Below are 17,847 nucleotides of genomic sequence, written 5' to 3'. Positions count from 1 at the left end.
GTGGAGCACCACAGGGATCAGTGCTGGGGGCACAATTATTTACAATAAATATTAATGACTTGGACGAGGGAAATGAATGTACTATCGCCATGTCTGCAGATGATACAAAAATAGGTGGGAAGGCAAGTGGTGAGAGTGACACAAGGAGTCTACAGAGGGATATAGACAGGTTTCGTGAGTGGGCAAAAATGTGGGAGATGGAATATAATGTGGGAAAATGTGAGGTTATGCCACTTTTGGCAGGAAGGTATAGAGGAGCTAGAATATTATTTACCATGGTGAAAGACTGCAGAAAGCTGCAGCACAGAGGGATTTGGGGGGTCCACGTGCATGAATCACAAAAGCTAACATACAAGTGCAACAGGTAAATAGGGAGCCAATAGAATTTTGGCCTTTATTTCAAAAGGAATGGAGTATAAAATAGGGAAGTCTTGCTAAAACTATACAAGGCACTAGTTAGTCCACAGCTAGAATACTGTGAACAGTTTTGTTCCCTTATCTAAGGAAAGATACACTGGCATTGGAGGCAGTCCAGAGAGGTTCACTAGGTTGTTCCTGGTATGGAGGATTTTCTTATGAGTGGGGAGGTTGGGTAGATTGGGCCTGTGCTTATTGGAGTTTAGATGAATGAGAGGTGGCCTTATTGAAAGATTTTTTACGAATTGTTTTAGGGGGCTTTTTAGGGGTGCAGATGTGAGAGGTTGTTTCCCCTTGTAGAAGAGTCTAGGGACCAGAGGCATTAATCTCAGAGTTAGGCGTCAATATCTTTTCAGGGCAATTGGGGATGAGCTATGATTGCCGGCCCAGCCAGCGAAGCCTCATCCTGAATGAATAATAATAATGGTGCTTAATATGGATCAGTGAAGTGTTATTCAGTGGGGCAGAGGGAATGCTCAACATTCATATACATATCATAACTCATCAAAAACATTGAAGATGGAGAAATGTCATGAAGCGCTAGTAATGTGGACCAAGTGCAGCCCTCCTCAGTACTGACCCTCCGTCAGTGCGGCGCTCCCTCAGCACTGACCCTCTGACAGTGCAGCACTCCCTCAGGACTGACCCTCTGACAGTGCGGCACTCCCTCAGCACTGACCCTCTGAACAGTGCAGCACTCCTCTGTACTGACCCTCTGACAGTGCAGCACGCCCTCAGCACTGACCCTCCGACAGTGCGGGCACTCCCTCAGCACTGATCCTCCGACAGTGCAGCACTCCCTCAGTGCTGACCCTCCGACAGTGCGGCGCTCCCTCAGCACTGACCCTCTGACAGTGCAGCACTCCCTCAGCACTGACCCTCTGACAGTGCGGCACTCCCTCAGCACTGACCCTCTGACAGTGCAGCACTCCCTCAGTACTGACCCTCTGACAGTGCAGCACTCCCTCATTACTGACCCTCTGACAGAGCAGCACGCCCTCAGCACTGACCCTCGGACAGTGCGGGACTCCCTCAGCACCGACCCTCCGACAGTGCGGCACTCCTTCAGTACTGACCCTCCGACAGTGCGGCACTCCCTCTGTACTGACCCTCTGACAGTGCAGCACTCCCTCAGTACTGACCCTCTGACAGTGCAGCACTCCCTCAGTACTGACCCTCTGACAGTGCAGCACTCCCTCAGTACTGACCCTCCGACAGTGCAGCACTCCCTCAGTACTGACCCTCTGACAGTGCAGCACTCCCTCAGTACTGACCCTCTGACAGTGCGGCACTCCCTCTGTACTGATTCTCTGACAGTGCAGCACTCCCTCAGCACTGACCCTCTGACAGTGCAGCACTCCCTCAGTACTGACCCTCTGACAGTGCAGCACTCCCTCAGTACTGACCCTCTGACAGTGCAGCACGCCCTCAGTACTGACCCTCCGACAGTGCAGCATTCCCTCAGTACTGACCCTCCGACAGTGCAGCACTCCCTCAGTGCTGACCCTCCGACAGTGCGGCACTCCCTCAGTACTGACCCTCTGACAGTGCAGCACTCCCTCAGTACTGACCCTCTGACAGTGCAGCACTCCCTCAGTACTGATCCTCTGACAGTGCAGCACTCCCTCAGTACTGACCCTCTGACAGTGCAGCACTCCCTCAGTACTGACCCTCCGACAGTGCAGCACTCCCTCAGTACTGACCCTCTGACAGTGCAGCACTCCCTCAGTACTGACCCTCTGACAGTGCAGCACTCCCTCAGTACTGACCCTCTGACAGTGCAGCACTCCCTCAGTACTGACCCTCTGACAGTGCAGCACTCCCTCAGTACTGACCCTCTGACAGTGCAGCACTCCCTCAGTACTGACCCTCTGACAGTGCGGCACTCCCTCAGTACTGACCCTCTGACAGTGCAGCACTCCCTCAGTACTGACCCTCTGACAGTGCAGCACTCCCTCAGTACTGACTCTCTGACAGTGCAGCACTCCCTCAGTACTGACCCTCTGACAGTGCAGCACTCCCTCAGTACTGACCCTCTGACAGTGCAGCACTCCCTCAGTACTGACCCTCTGACAGTGCAGCACTCCCTCAGTACTGACCCTCTGACAGTGCAGCACTCCCTCAGTACTGACCCTCTGACAGTGCAGCACTCCCTCAGTACTGACCCTCTGACAGTGCAGCACTCCCTCAGTACTGACCCTCTGACAGTGCAGCACTCCCTCAGTACTGACCCTCCGACAGTGCAGCACTCCCTCAGTACTGACCCTCTGACAGTGCAGCACTCCCTCAGTACTGACCCTCTGACAGTGCAGCACTCCCTCTGTACTGACCCTCTGACAGTGCAGCACTCCCTCAGTACTGACCCTCTGACAGTGCAGCACTCCCTCAGTACTGACCCTCTGACAGTGCAGCACTCCCTCAGTACTGACCCTCCGACAGTGCGGCACTCCCTCAGTACTGACCCTCTGACAGTGCAGCACTCCCTCAGTACTGACCCTCTGACAGTGCAGCACTCCCTCAGTACTGACCCTCTGACAGTGCAGCACTCCCTCAGTACTGACCCTCTGACAGTGCAGCACTCCCTCAGTACTGACCCTCTGACAGTGCAGCACTCCCTCAGTACTGACCCTCTGACAGTGCAGCACTCCCTCAGCACTGACCCTCTGACAGTGCGGCACTCCCTCAGTACTGATCCTCCGACAGTGCAGCACTCCCTCAGTGCTGACCCTCCGACAGTGCAGCACTCCCTCAGTACTGACCCTCTGACAGTGCAGCACTCCCTCAGTACTGACCCTCTGACAGTGCAGCACTCCCTCAGTACTGATCCTCTGACAGTGCAGCACTCCCTCAGTACTGACCCTCCGACAGTGCAGCACTCCCTCAGTACTGACCCTCCGACAGTGCAGCACTCCCTCAGTACTGACCCTGTGACAGTGCAGCACTCCCTCAGTACTGACCCTCTGACAGTGCAGCACTCCCTCAGTACTGACCCTCTGACAGTGCAGCACTCCCTCAGTACTGACCCTCTGACAGTGCAGCACTCCCTCAGTACTGACCCTCTGACAGTGCAGCGCTCCCTCAGTACTGACCCTCCGACAGTGCAGCACTCCCTCAGTACTGACCCTCTGACAGTGCTGCACTCCCTCAGTACTGACCCTCTGACAGTGCTGCACTCCCTCAGTACTGACCCTCTGACAGTGCAGCACTCCCTCAGTACTGACCCTCTGACAGTGCAGCACTCCCTCAGTACTGACCCTCTGACAGTGCAGCACACCCTCAGTACTCACCCTCTGACAGTGCAGCACTCCCTCAGTACTGACCCTCTGACAGTGCAGCACTCCCTCAGTACTGAACCTCTGACAGTGCAGCACTCCCTCAGTACTGACCCTCTGACAGTGTGGCACTCCCTCAGTACTGACCATCTGACAGTGCAGCACTCCCTCAGTACTGATCCTCTGACAGTGCAGCACTCCCTCAGTACTGACCCTCTGACAGTGCAGCACTCCCTCAGTACTGATCCTCTGACAGTGCAGCACTCCCTCAGTACTGACCCTCTGACAGTGTCGCCTTCCCTCAGTACTGACCATCTGACAGTGCAGCACTCCCTCAGTACTGACCCTCTGACAGTGCAGCACTCCCTCAGTACTGACCCTCTGACAGTGCAGCACTCCCTCAGTACTGACCCTCTGACAGTGCAGCACTCCCTCAGTACTGACCCTCTGACAATGCGGCACTCCCTCAGTACTGACCCTCTGACAGTGCAGCACTCCCTCAGTACTGACCCTCTGACAGTGCGGCACTCCCTCAGTACTGACCCTCTGACAGTGTGGCACTCCCTCAGTACTGACCATCTGACAGTGCAGCACTCCCTCAGTACTGACCCTCTGACAGTGAAGCACTCCCTCAGCACTAAACGAGTTTCTTTTTTAATTCCTTCATTGGATATGGGCTTCGCTGGATGGGCCAGTATTTATTGCCCATCCCTAATTGCCCCTTGAGAAGGTGGTGGTGAGCTGCCTTCTTGAACTGCTGCAGTCCATGTGGTGTAGGTACACCCACAGTGCTGTTAGGAAGGGAGTTGCAGGATTTTGACCCAGTGACAGAGGAATGTGCTGGATAGGGACACCCATCCAGAGAGGGGCAACAGCAGCACTGGCTGGATGGTTCATTGTGCACTGAGAAATTCTTTAACTCAGGCTGGTTTGCGAGGACAGGAAGTGCTGAGTGAGCAGGGCCGTATGACTCTGCAGGAGAGCCATGGAGCAGAGACTGCTGGCAGCTTAGGTTCCTGGACTTGCCTTTAGCTCAAGGTTATCCTGCTTACAGGCAGGGGACACACAGGACATGAAGTGAAATCAATGGCCAGTGAGTGACTCACACCAGCTGCAGCATGGACAGACCACACCAGTTGGCTGGTCACGTCCAGAGGCTGTTAATCCACAGGGATCCTCGTGCACGCTCATTATTAGCAATTAATTAATTTGCAACAAAATCAGGGCAGTCAGAAATGAATCACTCTACGTCCAAAAACATGACTCTCACTAGGATACGGGTCCCACACACACTGACTCTCACTGGGGTACAGTCCCCACACACACTGACTCTCACTGGGGTACAGTCCCACACACACTGATTCTCACTGGGGTACGGGTCCCACACACACTGACTCTCACAGGGTACGGGTCACACACACACTGACTCTCACTGGGGTACAGTCCCACACACACTGACTCTCACTGGGGTACGGGGCCCACCACACACTGACTCTCCACTGGGTACATGTCCACACACTCTGGACTCTCACTGGGGTAGGGTCCCACACACCACTGACTCTCACTGGGGTACAGTCCCACACCACACTGACTCTCACTGGGGTACGGGGCCCACACACACTGACTCTCACTGGGTACGGATCCCACACCACACTGACTCTCACTGGGGTACGGCGTCACACACACACTGACTCTCACTGGGGTACGGGTCCCACACACACTGACTCTCACTGGGGTACAGGTCCCACACACACTGACTCTCACTGGGGTACGGGTCCCACAGACACTGACTCTCACTGAGGTACGGGTCCCACACACACTGACCCCTCACGGGGTACGGGTCCCACACACACACTGACTCTCACTGGGGTACTGGTCACACACACTACAGACTCTCACCGGGGTACTGGTCCCACACACTACTGACTCTCCCTGGGTACGGTCCCACACACACTGACTCTCACTGCGATACAGGGTCCCACACACACTGACTCTCACTGCGATACGGGTCCCACACACACTGTCTCTCACTGGGGTACGGGTCCCACACACACTGACTCTCACTGGGGTACGGGTCCCACACGCACTGACTCTCACTGGGGTACAATCCCACACACACTGACTCTCACTGGGGTACAGACCCCCACACACACTGACTCTCACTGGGGTACAGTCGAACACACACTGACTCTCACTGGGGTACAATCCCACACACACTGACTCTCACTGGGGTACAGTCCCACACACACTGACTCTCACTGGGTACGGTCCCACACACACTGACTCTCACTGGGGTACGTTCCACATACACTGACTCTCTCTGGGGTACAGTCCCACACACACTGACTCTCACTGGGGTACGGGTCCCACACATACTGACTCTCACTGGGGTACGGGTCCCACACATACACTGACTCTCACTGGGGTACGGGTCCCACACACACACTGACTCTCACGGGGGTACGGGGCCCACACACACTGACTCTCACTGGGGTACAGTCCCACACACACTGACTGTCACTGGGGTACGTGTCCCACACACACTGACTCTCACTGGGGTACGGGTCCAACACACTGACTCTCACTGGGGTACTGTTCCCACACACACTGACTCACTGGGGTACAGTCCCACACACACTGACTCTCACTGGGGTACAGTCCCGCACACACTGACTCTCACTGGGGTACGGGTCCCACACACACTGACTCTCACTGGGGTACAGTCCCACACACACTGACCCTCACTGTGGTACGGGTCCCACACACACTGACTCTCACTGGGGTACAGGTCTCACACACACTGACTCTCACTGGGGTACGGGTCCCACACACATGACTCTCACTGGGGTACTGTTCCCACACACACTGACTCACTGGGGTACAGTCCCACACACACTGACTCTCACTGGGGTACAGTCCCCACACACACTGACTCTCACTGGGGTATGGGTCCCACACACACTGATTCTCACTGGGGTACGGGTCCCACACACACTGACTCTCACTGGGGTACGGGGTCCCTACACACACTGACTCTCACTGGGGTACAGCCCCACACACACACTGACTCTCACTGGGGTACGGGTCCCACATACACTGATTCTCACTGCGGTATGGGTCACACACACACTGCCTCTCACTGGGGTACAGTCTCACACACACTGACTCTCACTGGGGTACAGTCCCACACACACACTGACTCTCACTGGGGTACGGGTCCTACACACACTGACTCTCACTGGGGTACAGTCCCACACACACACTGACTCTCACTGGGGTACTGGTCCCACATACACTGATTCTCACTGGGGTATGGGTCACACACACACTGACTCTCACCGGGGTATGGGTCACACACACACACACTGACTCTCACTGGGATACAGTCCCCACACACACTGACTCTCACTGCGATACGGGTCCCACACACACTGACATCTCACTGGGGTACAGTCCCACACACACTGACCCTCACTGGGGTACGGGTCCCACGCACACTGACTCTCACTGGGGTACAGTCCCACACACACTGACTCTCACTGGGGTAAGGGTCCACCACACACTGACTCTCACTGGGGTACGGGTCCTACACACACTGACTCTCACTTGGGTACAGTCCCACACACACTGACTCTCACTGGGGTACAGTCCCACACACACTGACTCTCACTGGGGTACGGGTCCCACCACACACTGACTCTCACTGGGGTACGGGTCCCACAACACCTGACCCTCACTGGGGTACGGGTCCCACGCACACTGACTCTCACTGGGGTACAGTCCCACACACACTGACTCTCACTGGGGTACGGGTCCCACACACACTGACTCTCACTGGGGTACTGTCTCACACACACTGGCTCTCACTGGGGTACAGTCCCACACACACACTGACTCTCACTGGGGTACGGGTCCCACACACACTGACTCTCACTGGGGTACAGTCCCACACACACTGACTCTCACTGGGGTACAGTACCACACACACTGACTCTCACTGGGGTACGGGTCCCACACACACTGACTCTCACTGGGGTACGGGTCCCACACTCACTGACTCTCACTGGGGTACGGGTCCCACACACAATGACTCTCACTGGGGTACAGTCCCACACACACTGACTCTCACTGGGGTACGGGTCCCCACACACTGACTCTCACTGGGGTACGGGTCCCACACACACTGACTCTTACTGGGGTACGGGTCCTACACACACTGACTCTCACTGGGGTACAGTCCCACATACACTGACTCCCACTGGGGTACGGGTCCCACACACACTGACTCACTGGGGTACAGTCCCACATACACTGACTCTCACTGGGTACAGTCCCACACACACTGACTCTTACTGGGGTACGGGTCCCACACACACTGACTCTCACTGGGTACAGTCCCACATACACTGACTCCCACTGGGGTACGGGTCCCACACACACTGACTCACTGGGGTACAGTCCCACATACACTGACTCTCACTGGGTACAGTCCCCACACACACTGACTCTCACTGGGGTTCGGGTCCCACACACAATGACTCTCACTGGGTACAGTCCCACACACACTGATTCTCACTGGGGTACGGGTCCCACACACACTGACTCTCACTGGGGTACGGGTCCCACACACACTGACTCTCACTGGGGTAGAGTTCCACACACACTGACTCTCACTGGGTACAGTTCCACACTGACTCTCACTGGGATACAGTTCAACTCACACTGACTGTCACTGGGGTATATATCCATACACACTGACTCTCACTGGGCTACAGAGCAACACACACTGACTCTCACTGGGGTACGGGTCCCACACACACTGACTCTCACAGGGGTACGGGTCCCACACACACTGACTCTCACTGGGGTACAGTCTCACACACACTGACTCTCAGTGGGATACGGGTTCCCACACACACTGACTCTCACTGGGGTACAGTCCCACACACACTGACTCTCACTGGGGTACGGGTCCCACACACACTGACTCTCACTGGGGTACAGTCCCACACACACTGACTCTCACTGGGGTACGGGTCCCACACACACTGACTCTCAGTGGGGTACAGTTCCACATGTACTCCCTGCTCCCCCTCCAGAATCCCTGTCTGCAGTTACTCACCGGCCGCACCTCTCCATTCGTGTTGGTGTACTGTCGTGCTAGACCAAAGTCCAACATGTAGCATTTCCTATAGGTCGATGGTAGACGGCCCATTGCAAAGTTTGACTGCAGGGTTTGGGAGCGGGGTTGGGAATTGTGGTGGGGGGGGGAGTGAGGTGGGGGGTGTTTAGAAGAGAGAGAGATGAGAAAGAGTGTGGGTTAAAGGAGACACAGAGATACAACATTAAATACAACTGCTTCATGTCTTTTTCATCAGCACAGCCATTAGGCCTCTTCTTCCCACTCCAAATGAGCTGGAGTGGTTAACGTGATAGGGAGCAGAAAGAGACAGGAGAAGTGGGACAGGGCTAGCGAGACACAGAGGCAAAGGGGACACGAGGCAGAGTCTGCAGGAAGAGGAGAAAGCGGGGAAGTGAGGATTCGCGCCTGCTCCCCAGGGACTCTCTGTCCCTTCCTCCCGATGTGAAGCTTTTTTGCTGGCGGTGTTGAGGCTGGACTGCTGACTGGACCTCACCGGCTTGATGTCACGATGCAGAAACCCAACAGAATGGATGGCTTCGATGGATTGAAGGATCTGTTTGCCCAGTCGGAGGGTGGTGCTGATGGTGAAGGTGCCTCTCGGCTGGCTACGTCGCAGGTCTGCCAGGTTACGGCCCTGAAATACATTACATCTATCAGCAGAGGACCGGGGCCAAGGCAGTGAGGATTCAAGGGCACAGTGCGTGGAAAGGAGCAACAGCATTTACCTCCCCAGTCAGGTTAATACAGAGAATTGAAGGGCTAAGAACTAGCTGCTCAGTGTAGTACAGATGGATTCAGAGGGTGGTTTGCGATATGAGAGATCAGTTTTGGACTGTTGCACTTAATGCAGCCAGGCCATTGTTTTAATTGCCCTGGGAGGGTGGTAGTGAGGCGCTTTCTTGAACCACTGCAGCCCCTGTTTCATGTTCCACAAGATACAAAAGATCTGTGGGAGTATTCAGACTGTGTACAATGTTGCTTCAGACTGATCTCAGTGCGTTTGGAGATTAGGCTCCTGACTGGCAAACGAATCAAACACTTGAAGAGCCAACCACATTGCTGGGGTCTGGAGTCACATGGAGACCACACCAGGTAAGGACAGCAAATTTCCCTCCCTAAAGGACATTAGTGACCCAGATGGCTTTTTACCACAATCGACAATGTTTCATGGTCATCATCAGACTCTTAATTCCAGATTTTATATTGAATTCAGATTCCCCCATCTGCCGAGGTGGGATTCGAACCCCTGGTCCCCAGAGCATTACCCTGGCTCTCTGGGTTACCAATCCAGTGACAGTATCACTACACCATCACCTCCCCCCTGTCCAAATGCAATATCCAGGCTTGGGCTGACAAGTGGCAAGTAACATTCGCACCACACAAGTGCCAGGCAATGACCATCTCCAACAAGAGAGAATCCAACCATCAACCCTTGACATTCAATGGCATTACCATCACTGAATCCCCCACTATCAACATCCTGGGGGTTACCATTGACCAGAAACTGAACTGGACCAGCACATAAATACTGTGGCTACAAGAACAGGTCAGAGGCTGGGAATCCTGCGGTGAGTAACTCACCTCCTGACTCCCAAAGCCTGTCCACCATCTACAAGGCACAAGTAAGGAGTGTGATGGAATACTCCCCACTTGCCTGATGAATGCAGCTCCCACAACACTCAAGATGCGGACACCATCCAGGACAAAGCAGCCGCTTGATTGGTACCCCCATCCCACCAACATTCACTCCCTCCAGCACCCGACGCACAGTAGCAGCAGTGTGTGTACCATCTACAAGATGCACTGCAGGAACTCACCCAAGGCTCCCTTAGACAGCACCTTCAAACCCACGGCCCACTACCATCTAGAAGGACAAGGGCCAGCAGATAGATGGGAACACCACACTGGAAGTTCCCCTCCAAGTCACTCACCACTCCTGACTTGGAAATATATCACCGTTCCTTCACTGTCGCTGGGTCAAAATCCTGGAACTCCCTCCCCTAACAGCACTGTGGGTGTACCTACACCACAATGGACTGCAGCGGCTCAAGAAGGCAGCTCACCACCACCTCTCAAGGTGTAACTAGGGATAGGCACTAAATGCTGGCCCAGCCAGCGAAGCCCACGTCCCTGAGAATGAATCAAAAACAATAAGGAGTCACTGGGACAGGTGATGAAAAGCTCGGTCAAAGAGGTAGGTTTTAAGGAACATCTTAACAGAAGGAAAGTGAGGTAGAGAGGCTGAGAGGTGAGGCGTAGGGACGATATCCCAGACCTTGGCTCTCTGTCAGCTGGAGGCTCAGCCACCAATGGTGCAGGAATTGAAATCAGGATTGCACACCAGAATTAGAGGAACACAGATTTCTCAGAGGTTCCCAGAATTGTTACTGGGCACAAGGAGGTCATTCAGTCCATCATGTCTGTTCTGGCTCTCCTAAGGAGCAATTCACTTACTGTCACTGCCTCCCCTCTCCCCAAATCCCCTACACATTCCTCCTTTTCAGATATTGACATAATTTAGACAAATGTAAGAAAAGAGGCCACTCGGCCCATCGTGTCTGTGCCGGCTGAAACCGAGCCTCCCGCAGCCTCACCCCACTTTCCAGCATTTGGCTGTTAGACCTGCAGGTTCCGGCACTTGAGGTGCAGATCCAGACACCTTTTCAATGAGTTGCGGGTTTCTGCCTACACGACCCTTTCAGGCAGTGAGTTCCAGACCCCCCACAATCCTCTGGGTAGAAAAATATTTCCTCATCCCCCTCTAATCTTTCTACCAATTACTTGAAACTCTATGCTCCCTAATCACTGACCTCTCTGCACTTCCCATCACTCTATCCAGGCCCCTCACCTATTTTGTATATCTCAATCAATCACCGTCAGCCTCCCCAGTTCCAAGGGGAACAACCCCAGCCTATCCAATCTTTCCTCCTAGCTGCAATTTTCCAGGCCTGGCAACATCCTTGTAAATCTGCTCTGTACCGTCCCTAGTGCAATTACATCCTTTCTGTAATGAGGTGGGCCAGAACACACAGTACTCAAGCTGTGGCTTAAACTAGTGTTTTATACAGCTCCAGCATGACCCCCACCCCCCACTCTTATACTCAATATCTTGGCTAATAAAGGGAAGGATTCCAATGGCCTTATTGACCTGTTCTGCTACTTTCAGGGACCTGTGGACACTCACTCCAAGGTCCCTCAACTCCTCCATACTTGTCATTATCGTCCCCATTAGTTGTGAATCAAATATTGCTGGAAAAAAAGACTTCTTGAAGCTTTTCATATTGTACTCATCAGGACAATTCGCAAGAATACCAAATGTAAAGGGAACAACAATTTATACTTCATGAGGAGAGTGCTGAGCGAGTTTGTTCTTGCGCACAGTTTCAATTTTAGTGTGCCTTCATCCCAAATCAAACGGGAAGAAGCATTTGCTGAGTTCGAACTTCTCTACTCCCAACTATCCTGGCATAAGCAGCAGCCACTGAAGACGCTGAATCCTCGAAAGCATGTCTAGCTGATCTTGCGCACGCAAATTGGGGGATTCCAAATGACTTGGTCAATTTTCATGGAACCATAGAAAAGTTACAGCACAGAAGGAGGCCATTCGGCCCCATCTTGTCCATGCCAGCCCGAGGACACCCAGATGCCCTTTCTAAACCCACCTTCCTGCACCCGGCCCATATCCCTGCAGCTTACAGCACGTAAGATGCAGATCCAGGTACTTTTTAAAAGAGTTTAGAGTTTCTGCCTCTACCACCAACTTGGGCAGCGAATTCCAGACACTCAATACCCTCTGCGTAAAAAAGCACTTCCTCATGTCCCCCCTACACCTTCTGCCACTTATCTTGAATCTATGTCCCCTGGTTCTAGAATTCTCCACCAAGGGAAACAATTTTATCCTGTCCACTTTATCTATTCCCCTCATAATTTTGTACCTCAATCGAGTCTCCTCTCAGGCTTCTTTTTTCTAAGGAAAATAACAACAACCTATCCAATGTCTCCTCGTAGCTACACTCTTCTAACCCTGGCAACATTCTTGTAAACCTCCTCTGCACTCTCTCCAGTGCCATTACGTCCTTCCTGTAATGTGGTGACCAGAAATGCACACAATACTCCAGTTGTGGCCCTCACCAGTGTTTTATACAATTCCTGCATTATATCCTTACTTTTATATTCTATACCTCTGCCAATGAAGGAGAGCATCCCATATGGCTTCTTTACATCCTTGACTACTTTGAACTGCTGCCTTCAGGGACCTGTGTACTTGTACGCCAAAATCTCTCACTTCATCTAACCCTCTTAGTATATTCCCATTTATTGTGTAATTCCTGTAACTGTTTGACCTCCCTAAATGTATGACCTCACAGTTCTCTATGTTAAAATCCATCTGCCACTTTACCGCCCACTCCACCAACCCATCTATATCGTTTTGGAGATTATGGCTATCCTCTACACTATCCACTACTCGGCCAATCTTTGTGTCATCTGCAAATTTCCCAATTGTGCCCCCCACGTCCAAATCGTTAATATATAACACAAACAGCAAGGGTCCCAACACTGAGCCCTGTGGAACACCGCTTGAGACAACTTTCCATTCGCAAGGGCACCCATCGACCATTACCCTTTGTTTCCTGTTACAAAGCCAACCTTTTATCCAGTTTGCCACATTACCCTGAATCCCATGGGCTTTTACTTTCCTGACCAATCTGCCATGTGAGACCTTGTCAAATGCCTTGCTAAAATCCATGTACACAACATCCACTGCACTACCTTCATCAACCCTTCTTGTCACTTCCTCAAAGAATTCAATCAAATTTGTGAGGCAAGTCCTTCCTGTAACAAATCCATGCTGACCATCCCTGATTAGTCCATGCTTTTCCACATGACAGTTAATCCTATCTCTCAGGATTGATTCTACTAATTTGCTCACCACCGATGTAAGACTAACTGGCCTATAATTGTTTGGCATTTCCTTTGATCCCTTTTTAAACAATGGAACTACGTTCGCATTTCTCCAGTCCCCTGGTACCTCCCCGTATCTAGTGAAGATTGGAAAATCATCTTCAGAGCATCTACTATCTCCTCCCTGACTTCCTTCAGCAATGCAAAAGTCTGGTAGCATAGCGAGGCCAACCCAGACATATATATCTGTAATAAAAACAAAAAAACTGTGGATGCTGGAAATCCAAAACAAAAACAGAATTACCTGGAAAAACTCAGCAGGTCTAGCAGCATCGGCGGAGAAGAAAAGAGTTGACGTTTCGAGTCCTCATGACCCTTCGACAGAACTTTACTCAAGTTCTGTCAAAGGGTCATGAGGACTCGAAACGTCAACTCTTTTCTTCTCCGCCGATGCTGCTAGACCTGCTGAGTTTTTCCAGGTAATTCTGTTTTTGTTATAGATATCTGTAAACCCAACAAAGGGACTGGAATAGTGACCCTTAACAAGCGTGACTATATCAATAAAATGCACACCATTCTTAACGACAGGTATAAATTCGTATTGTTATGACTGGTTTGGGAGGAGTGTGTGAATTATCCAGCCCCAGCCCCACTACTCCATAGGCTGCACCAATAATTTAAATATTTAATTTCTCACCAAAATGGCCACTTGTTTACCTCGACTTCTAGCACCCAGAGGAAAATCCTGAGAAGTGTGAGGTGATGCATTTTGGGAGCACTAACACAGCAAGGGAATACACAATGAATGGTAGGACCCTAGGAAGTACAGATGATCAGAGGGACCTTGGTGTACATGTCCATAGATCCCTGAAGACAGCAGCACAGGTAGATAAGGTGGTTAAGAAGGCATATGGGATACTTGCTTTTATTAGCAGAGGCACAGAACATAAAGGCAGGGAGGTTATGTTGGAGCTGTGCAAAATGCTGGTGAGGCCACAGCTGGATTACTGTGGCAAGTTCTGGTCGCCACATTATAGAAAGGATGTGATTGCACTGGAGAGGGTGCAGAGGAGATTCACCAGGATGTTGCCTAGGCTGGAGCGTTTCAGCTATGAAGAGAGACTGGATAGGCTGGGGTTGTTTTCCATAGAGTAGAGAAGGCTGAGGGGGCACCTGATAGAGGTATACAAAATTATGAGGGGCATAGATAGGGTGGATAGGAAGAAGCTTTTCCCCTTAGCAGAAGTGTCAATAACCAGGGGGCATTGATTTAAGGTAAAGGGCAGGAGGTTTAGAGGGGATTTGAGAAGGGATTTTTTTACTCAGAGGGTGGTTGGAATCTGGAACACACTGAGGGGATGGTAGAGGCAGAAACCCTCATAACATTTAAGAAATATTCAGATGAGCAATTGAAATGCCATAGCATAGAGGGCTATGGGCCCAGGGCTGGAAAATGGGATTGGAATAGATAGGGGCTTGATGGCCGGCAGACATGATGGGCTGAAGGGCCTGTTTCTGTGCTGTATAACTCTATGACTATGATTCTAAAAGACACTCTGACCAGGTTTCTTTTAAAAAAACTCAATGATTGGTTTATTTTAAATTAAAACTCCCTTTAAATACATTTCTGCAACTGGTTGACACGCAATTATAATATGGAAGTATAACTAACTAACCTTTTTAAACTTCCTTAGCACGTGCGTGCGCGCATACATGCACAGACGCACACACACAGACGGACACGCGTGCACACACACAGACGGACACAAGCACGCACGCACGTACAGATGGACACAGACACACACACAGATGGACACGCATGCACACACAGATGGACACACACACAGATGGACACAGACACACACAGATGGACACGCGTGCACACACAGACGGACACACACGCACAGATGGACACAGACACACACACACAGACGGACACAGGCACACACACAGACGGACACGCGTGCACACACGCACAGATGGACACAGACACACATACAGACGGACACAGGCGCGCACACACACAGACGGACACAAGCACGCACACACGTACAGATGGACACAGACACACACAGATGGACACGCATGCACACACAGACGGACACACACACACACAGATGGACACGCGAGCACACACAGATGGACACGCATGCACACACAGACGGACACACACACACAGATGGACACAGACACACACACACAGATGGACACGCGTGCACACACGCACAGATGAACACAGATACACATACAGACGGACACAAGCACACACACACGCACAGATGGACAGACACACACACAGATGGACACATGCGCGCACACACGCACAGACACACACACAGACGGATACACGCGCACAGATGGACACAGACCACCCAGATGGACACGCGTGCACACACGCACAGATGGACACAGACGGACACGCGCGCGCACACACAGACGGACACGCGCGCGCACACAGACGGACGCGTGCGCGCACGCGCGCACACACAGACGGACACGCGCGCGCACACACAGACAAACGCGCGGACACGCACAGATGGACACGCGCACACACACACGGACACACGCACAGACGGACGCGCACACAAAGACGGACACGCGCACACACACGCACAGACAGACACTCGCGCGCACACACAGACGGACACGCGCACACACACGCACAGATGGACACGCGCGCGCACACACAGACGGACATGCGCGCACAGACACAGTCAAACAGGTAGTCTCTGCAGAGTCAGGCAGATGAAAAGAAAACCCTCTTCGAAAGAAAGAAAAATTAAAGTTCATGGTGGTTCGATCCTGTCAGTCTGAAGTTAACTTGGGCGAAGCCACTGGGCCCAGTAGATGTCAGAAAGTTTACCAACGATGCTTCAGCGTGGAGGAGAGTATAGCTAGACCAATTCTCCCTCTCTCGACCAGCAAGTCCAAAATCATGCAGACAGACTACTCAGATGAGGATTATCTGGCTACAGGTGGAGAAGCGTACACAGTTTCACAAAGCAGAGAGGGGGAGAGAGCTGGTCAGGGCAGCCTCCTGCTCTCAGCCTTTCCCCAAGAAACTGAAAGTAAACCCACAGGTTCAAACTGAAGGTTTGTCCCTGTCATGTGACTGCCTTTCTGTCTCCCAGCTTTTCAATAATTAAACTGCTTTGCAGTTCAAAATAAAAAATCAAATAAACAGCTCCTTCACAAGTACCATACAGCCCCAGCGATTCTGTGGATAAGACCCTGCTCATTGACACTTCCAAGGTGAACTTATGACCCTGTTAAAAAATAATTCTCAGGCAGCTTCCAAATGTCCAAATATTGCCATCTCCTTAGATATTTTAGAAAGAAAAATCCAGTTTAAAGAGATTTGATTCTAACACTATCCATTGGACCTGCTGCTCAGCATGAGCAGTTAGACTTGCGAAAGCACAGCAAGCTAGCAGGGGATGTATACGACAGGGTTCGCCCCCACCATTCACTATGTCCCTGTATGTATGGGCTGCCCAACACACACAAAAGTGATGTCCCTCCATGCCCAATCTTACCTGTGAGCGGTTCTGCACAGCATGAATTGGCCAAATGGTTGGGTGAATTGTTACGACCAGTTTTGAGCAAGTTTTCCACATACACGGTGAAGGAATCCTTCACACTTGCGAAGGCCGGACAGGAATTGCACATGGACAGTAATGCTGTGTCCATGTGCTCGTTTGACAGTGCTAGCCTATTCACCAATGTTCCACTTAAGGAAGCCATAGTTACCTGCACTGCAGCGCTATATCATGGCGATCTAGACCCACCACCAATGTGTGAATCAGTATTCATTGAGCTTATGAACTCAGCAACACTGCAGCTGAGTTCATAATGACACCATGTATGCCCAAATAGATGATGCTGCCATGGGATCCCCTCTAGGCCCAGCTCACACAAACATCTTTGTTGGGTTCTATGAGAAACGTGTCTTTAATGGAATGACACCCAACCTCCTACCCCTTGCATATTTCCAATATATGGATGCTACGATTGCTTTATGTAAATCCAATGCAGCATGTAATAATTTCCTTACATGTCTTAATGTGCTCCATCCTGCGCTCAAATTCACCTTTGAAATAGAGCAGTCAAATT

General features: G+C 51.8%; 1 protein-coding gene across 1 annotated transcript in view; it reads right to left on the bottom strand.

Annotated features, from left to right (window-relative positions):
• Positions 1 to 609: 609 nt before the first annotated feature.
• Positions 610 to 17,847, bottom strand: part of LOC121273396 (tau-tubulin kinase 1-like) — a 42,620-nt gene continuing 25,382 nt past the window's right edge. The window contains exons 5-7 of the mRNA XM_041180574.1: positions 9,326 to 9,466; positions 8,812 to 8,916; positions 610 to 723 (exon numbers count right to left, since the gene is read on the bottom strand). Of these exons, the coding sequence (XP_041036508.1) occupies positions 610 to 723; positions 8,812 to 8,916; positions 9,326 to 9,466 (360 nt within the window). The remainder of the gene's footprint in view (positions 724 to 8,811; positions 8,917 to 9,325; positions 9,467 to 17,847) is intronic.

The sequence above is a fragment of the Carcharodon carcharias genome, assembly GCF_017639515.1.
Source record: "Carcharodon carcharias isolate sCarCar2 chromosome 5 unlocalized genomic scaffold, sCarCar2.pri SUPER_5_unloc_1, whole genome shotgun sequence".
NCBI lineage: Eukaryota > Metazoa > Chordata > Chondrichthyes > Lamniformes > Lamnidae > Carcharodon > Carcharodon carcharias.
The sequence above is the reverse complement of the archived record's forward strand: the minus strand, read 5'-3'. Positions and strand labels throughout refer to the sequence as shown.